At 43.0% G+C, this 6,697-nt stretch overlaps 2 protein-coding genes across 2 annotated transcripts; one reads left to right on the plus strand and one right to left on the minus strand.

Moving 5' to 3' along the window:
* The first annotated feature begins 776 nt into the window (after positions 1-776).
* Positions 777-2,587, plus strand: LOC112573998. Its single transcript, XM_025254765.1, has 2 exons — positions 777-927; positions 1,541-2,587. The coding sequence occupies exon 2, from the start codon at positions 1,642-1,644 to the stop codon at positions 2,152-2,154; it is 513 nt and encodes a 170-aa protein (XP_025110550.1). The 5' UTR covers positions 777-927; positions 1,541-1,641; the 3' UTR covers positions 2,155-2,587.
* A 281-nt stretch (positions 2,588-2,868) lies between these two features.
* On the minus strand, positions 2,869-6,255 carry LOC112573919. The gene is made up of 2 exons (XM_025254620.1): positions 5,929-6,255; positions 2,869-5,486 (listed from the first exon to the last, which is right to left on the minus strand). The coding sequence occupies exon 2, from the start codon at positions 5,316-5,318 to the stop codon at positions 4,728-4,730; it is 591 nt and encodes a 196-aa protein (XP_025110405.1). The 5' UTR covers positions 5,319-5,486; positions 5,929-6,255; the 3' UTR covers positions 2,869-4,727.
* Between the last annotated feature and the right edge of the window lie 442 nt (positions 6,256-6,697).

A 6,697-nucleotide genomic window follows, 5' to 3' on the forward strand; every position in this document is an offset into this window, starting at 1 on the left:
TAGAACTCTAGATCGAGTGTTTCTATCAGTGCAGAAGCTGTCAAAACCCATTTCATTGACGTGAAGAGGAGGTTATTTCAAAGACAGTTTCCAAAAGTGACCTGTCTATTTATGTGTCAACAAGATAAACAGTGAATAACTGTCACCAGTGAAAGGTTCTTGTCATATTGCTATGTTGAAGAAAGTCGCTAATGGATCAGAAAAACCTGCTAGATAACCTAGGGCATAAAACATAAAGAGCAGCGAGAACATTACACCATTTTCCCCCGATTACACATTTAAAGGCACAGTATTGCACGTCGAAAATATTTGTCGTATTTTTGTGGGATTGTTTTGAATACACTGGCACGGTACCTAGCTTACCACAGTGTTTGCATGTCCATTTTGTGGTCATTTTTTTTTATCTGTTTAACGCGGGATAGGTGTAACTTCAAAATGTTACTTTGAGTTGCGTGTAACTGGTAACGCAGAAGTGATAGAGATTTTCTCTCTCACACACACAAAAAAAAAAATAAAAATACACAAACTAAGACAGATGTAAATGTATAATCAAAGACAAAATGAAAAAAATTTTTCGTCATAGAAAATCAAATAAAATGCCAACATTGACCTTTCACTTGATCTCGGCCAGTCTTCCTGTCACGTGATCGCAACTATAGCCTCAGCTTAATACGAGCTCTTTAAGTACAGACGCTAGGCACGCCTGCCAAAGGACACATGCGATAACACCGTGAAGCCGAGTTCATTACAGCTGGTCAAGATGACTAACACTCTGTTACTTGTTACACCGTGAAGCTGTCCACAGTGACCACAGGTGATTGTCAAGAGGCGCAGCTGTCGAAAATGACCTTTACGTTTTTACTGGTGATGAGGTGGAGCTGTCAGCTGCTTGAGCACTGATACAGTCCTGTCGAAAAGCACTACAAAGTAAGATATTTAGTCTCTTGGATTAGCTTGTGGCTATTCTTGTTAAGACTGGCTGGCTTCAAATGTCTACGATGTATTCGTCATGAGCGAATTTAGTGTAAACGAAATGTTCGTTGGGTAGGAAGGTTGCTATAATGTTTATAAAAGGATGCTGATCACTAAATGTTCCATAGATTGGAGTGGTGGGTGATTATTAAATATTTAGTGAAAATTAAATTCCTTGTTCCTTAGAGTTGACCTGGGGGCTTTCGATCAGTCATGAGCATATACTTAGTAAACTATGTCAGTCTTCGATACACATTTTATTGGGGTAGTGGTAGAGACTGTTAAATGTAGACTGGGGGTAAAAACAGCGAAAATAAATGTAGTTCAGAGTATGGAGTGGTGATGATCTGCTAAATGTTTATTAAGGCGGAGGACGCTGGTTAAATAATGGAGGCTGTGTGGTCCTCAGTACACAGCCCCGCATTTCTTTTACAACTCTTGCGAATCGTCTCTTCACCCCCTCCCTCCTTCATCTTTCTCTCTCGTCTTCTTTTGTGTTTGTGTGCGTGTTTATATGTATTTATATGAAATTCGCTTACTGTTTATTTCTGGTCTATCTCACAAGTAGTAGTGTTCACGCTTACTGCTGATCCCAACAATTGGCGAGAAGTTCAGCGTCACCCTCAGAGTGAGGATTCAACCTCGACAAAACTGACATCAGCGACAGCTATGGAGTTGGGAATGTTTGACACCCACCGTGAGGCGCGGTTCGAGTCTATGAGGAAAGAGTGGCGCAGCGCGAGGGTACTGCGTCGACACGAGGACCTCCGCAAGCAGTGCGAACGGGAGGTGAGGGGTTACGACAACGCTAAGCGGGTACTGGAGGTCGAGTCCCGGCGGGCACAGCGGCGCTACCAGGAGCGTCTGAAGGACTTGCACCACCACTGCCCGTCCAGAAGCATCCAGCAGGATACGGGTGGTGTTCGCACCCTCGCTACACCCTCAGGGCCTGTTTCTTCCAGAGAAATGAAGGGCAACACTTGCTGGTGTCAGGGCCCGCTGCCCGAGTCATCAACAGCGGAGGATCCACCAAAGGTGGCAGGCCACCGCTTCCTCTTCCGCGTGCTGAGGCGAAACGGGAAACTGGTGTACATCCGAGACGAGATGGAGGCCCTAGGAACGCACTCCTTCAAGAACTGTGGGGACAGCACGCGGCGGTTCGCGTTCCAGCACGATCCATGACATCGCTTAGCGCAGCTTGCGAGGACTATTTTAGCAATTTTGGAAAACAAACTTTTTGAACCAAAGGGTTTACTTTCAGGAAAGTTTAAAAAAAAAATTTCCACTTTACTTACAGAGTCAGTATCGTACAAAATTATCTGAAATCTTGATCTTTGTAATCTGATGTTGAGAACACCTCTATGGTGAGATGTATAATTTTTTTAAAACCGATTTCGACAAGCCTTGGTGGAAGTTTATCCTAATTCCATACTAGACTCAGATTTTTTTCTGTCTGTATAAATGTGAAATATTTATACAAGCATTAGGAACAGTTTGTAATATCTTAAGATTATGAGACTGAACATGTAGTAAGCAGAAATATAAGTTGAAGAACATTGAGGACATAGTTACAAAAATACAACCCCCTCACCACACAAATACACTCGCATGCATGCGCGCGAGCACACATACATGAACTTATTAATACAAATATTATATGATTTGAAGTATTATGAAAATATGCTTACCCAGATTTTAATACATTGATATGATCAAGCTGTTTTCCTGCATTATATTGAGATGTTCTGTCAAGAGAACTACTTGATTTCGATCATTCAAATTAATTTATCTCATACTGTTTAATGGCTGAGAATCTCGAGAGTTGAAACGCACGCTTCATAACAATTGGTCATGAATTCAATAAGAATCCACACAGGTTCATCCATAGCTCTTCATTACTCTTTAATTTCAAATATTTGACATCGGCACGTTGTTAACAGGTAAGTTTGATGAGAATCGAGTTAGATGACTGTCCCTGCTATTCCAATAATATACAGATGACGGGGCTGCTTTATACAGAAGCACGCGAAATCACTTTGTGGGGTATCTGTGTCACAGGTCACGGGGCTATATCGTGCTTGTCAGGTAACAGCACACAGACCAAACGATTTAAGCTTGTTTCAACAAGTGATCAACAAGTGATCCAAATATACACTGTTTCCCTCTACTATACTCGACGATTGCTGTGGCAAAGTATCAGACAACTTTTAGGCTCCAATAATAGCGATAGATCCCACTTCAAATTGTGAATTTCATTTTGCTGTTTTGATGGGCAAAATATCAGTCATCTTTTAAAGCAACGGTCGTCCCCTAACCTGTTTTAGGTCGTCGGGAAGGAAAGTGTTACAGACCTTTCCTTTCTCGGGGCCAGCTTTACGTGAGTGCGATGGCCATCCTCTCTCCCTTCCCCAACCCTCTGTATAGCCAGGTACCAATTCGATGACGACTCGGGCAGTCCGCCCTGATAACAGGTCGACTGGGGGAAAATGACTGAGCGACACGAATATCGAAACGGGGTCTCTCGATTCCTACGCCGCTGCTCTAACTACTCGGCTTTCCACTTCCTCTTCCAACCTTACAGCGATCATAAAATTCAAGTTTGTGGGGCGATAGATCCCACTTCAAATGGTAAGTTTGATTTGTTTTTGTTTGTTTGTTTTTTCTTGCGCAAAGGCGTGTCAGCTACTTGTCTAGTGAGAGATGGAATTATTTGTAAAACCTTTTCTGTAGTAAGCAAAAATATACACGTACTTTACACGTTCAACAAAAAGTCAGTTTAATTTCCAGAGAAGTTCTTCTTTCAGTGTGTACGCCACAAGCTTAGGAGTTGCCAGAACGAGTCAGTCCTCGAGTACTACCCGGGTATTTCGTGGTATTACAAATCCACTCAAAGGCGCTCAAGGGAACTCAGTGTGCGCAAATTACACAGGCACTGATACATAGGTACAACCGTACTTACAAGTGATTAATGATTAATGTCGATAGTGAAAATTGTAAAGTCCTAAGGTAATGATCAAACAAACGTGTTGCAGAAATACCCCAAAAGAATTGGAAGTTACATTCTTTGAAGTTTCTCTGTAATTATGAACTTAGCTCAGTCTGGCAGTCTACCCCTTTCTTACAAGTATGAGTAACAAACCTTTGTCATTTCTTTAAATGCATACACATGACATTTCCGGAAACCTCTGAGAAATATATTACCATCTCCATGAATCCTCAAACGATGGAACACGATGCATTACCTCATGTGATCTCAGGAATAAAGTGAGCTGATCATTTCCCCACTGCGTTCTAAATTAATAATAACAAACAGGACAAAGCAGAAAAGGCTCATGTTTATGATTCCTCCCAATTCTAGATGTAATCTGCACATAATTGGCATTTCCAGTTTGATAGCCGCTGTAGGACTTTGTCATTTATTGCAGGAAAGGTGTTCTTCAAAAGTACATGAATAGAACACAAAACCATAAGAAACTAAAAGGAAACGAGGGAAAGACAAAGAAAACACACACACACACAAACGCATTGTTTACAGGGTTGGACTGTTTGATCAGTGACGAGCTGGATAAGCAGTGATGCCTGTCTGTTGACTAGCACTGTAACATCGCACCAAACTACTACTCAGCAGGGATGAGATGTTCGTCCTCTTACTGGCATTTTCGCTCAGGGTTAGCTGACTGTGACACATCACGAATTCTGTATGTTAAAAAACCTTACCAAATCTGACTGTCTTGTGTGTGAACGCTACATGGATGTTATTTCTTGTTGGAGCGCTTTTGAAGACGGTTGGGAAAGCGAGCACTGTCAGTGCCTACCATTTTGCACAAACTTTGTTTCAGAGAAGCAGCAAGCTTCAAACCTTTCGTCTCTCCCTCCAGAAAGCCTGCTTTCCGAATATCATTTTGCCCGAAATACTGCGGCTTCACCGTCAGAGTACCAGCTTTGGCGTTTCCTACTTTTGAAGCATTCGAGTTGTCATGCGCAAACAAAGAAGCTGTAGGAGCATGTGCATGGAGTTCTGGCTGTTCGTTTTGCAGACGTGAGTCAGTAAAAGATAGGCACGGCTCACTGTTGCACCTGCTGTCTCCACCCATCTTCTTGATTACCAGCTGCTTCTTGGTGTCCTGCAGTCGCGTCAGCTTCTCGGTCATGAGGGATTGTGCGCGACCAATTTCCACCGTGCTGAGTCGCATGTCCCGCTCCACTTGCTTCAGCTCCTTGTCGAACTGCCAGGAAAGCTTCCGGTGGTTGCTGACGAACTGCGTGCGGCGGGGCATGTGACGCACGCGCTCGAATGTGATGTCGTCGTCAATGGTGTGCCACAGACTGGTGACGTCAGTCGCCATGCCGATGCTCGACGATCGTCTCAAGGAAGACAACCGCAAGAATGTCCAGTGAAAGCGATATGTGATGAGCGAGGAAACTTCCCGCGAAAACTGTTTTTCTTTTGCGCAAAAGGGGAAGTATATACACTGATGTCACCAAACGAACTCAGTGTCAAAGCAATAAAAATCCTGAAAGTAAGCAAGAAAAATACGCCCATAAGGGAAGTATAGTAAAGTTAATAAACAATAAATTAGCAATAATAAACCAAAAAACCTCAGATAAGAACATGAACAATCTACAATATAAATAAAACATAATGGGCAGTTTTGAATAAATCTCCAGTGACTGCGACCGTCGATGAAGAACAATTACTTAAAGAGCAGAAACAGAAAAAAATCTAGTTTCAAAACGAGACATTGAGAACTATTTATTATACTTACTGGTATAAAATGTAACCAACGTGGTGTGAAGTTATCAGCTAATGCATAATAACTAATGTTTTATATTAAGATTATGATAAAATGCAAGATAAGATTCTAAATGAAAGTGAGCGCATCAACGCCTGTGATGAGGATGTACGTACGGTTACAGATAATTTCCAACTCGCTTATACCCATAAAAAAGACTTACTGTAGGTCGGCCAGCTTGCAAGCAGAAGCTGTCGACAACCAGACGTTGACAGGACGACTGGTCAAACTATTTACACACACACCAGCGTTGACAGCGACCGGTGGTAAATGAGTCTGTAGGTCTCTGCTACCGCGTGTCAACCCGCTACAAATTCCCTTCACACTGATTTCTTCAGTAACTTTCCAACACACTCTCGATCGTTGACTATGATTTTATTTTTAAATTTCTGCACCGACAGCAAGGATTGCTGGCACGGCGACGCATGGTCCCGAGGGTCAAATGTGATCTAAGATCTGTGGCGTATCGCCTGGCCATTAGTTCAGCTTAGTTTCGTCATAAACAAAGGAGAGTTGATAAGGGGCGACAAGCCCTGGCCCGCGGCCTGACTCGCTCGGTACTGGCGTACCTAGGAGAGAGTCAACGAGGTAGCCGATTGCGCAAGCCAACACACGGGTAGTAGGGACGACTTGCATGACGACGACCTGTAAGAGGAGGTGGTTGACGAGGAGACGATGCGATTGACGGTAATGAAGAAGTGGTTGCGAGGGCTGAAGGGAGGGCACGGGCACATTGAGTAGCGCAGTTAATCAGCAAGGCATCGCGGCCACTAAGAGCGCTTGGAGTAGGACACCTTCTATTGAATCTGTATGTAGAAGACAGGTAATGGGGTACAATATTTGCTTAGTATTATATAGGGATCAAGCCCGGGTACATTTGTCATCGTTTGGCGTGGTGCGTACAATTTTTGCTTGACAGTTCAATATTATTG

Source organism: Pomacea canaliculata, linkage group LG10 (assembly GCF_003073045.1).
Source record: "Pomacea canaliculata isolate SZHN2017 linkage group LG10, ASM307304v1, whole genome shotgun sequence".
Lineage (NCBI taxonomy): Eukaryota > Metazoa > Mollusca > Gastropoda > Architaenioglossa > Ampullariidae > Pomacea > Pomacea canaliculata.

What these genes read in the sequence shown, in the direction of transcription:
- LOC112573998 (XM_025254765.1), top strand. Translation starts at nt 1,642, where the DNA reads ATGGAGTTGGGAATGTTTGACACCCACCGTGAGGCGCGGTTCGAGTCT.
- LOC112573919 (XM_025254620.1), bottom strand. Translation starts at nt 5,318, where the DNA reads ATGGCGACTGACGTCACCAGTCTGTGGCACACCATTGACGACGACATC.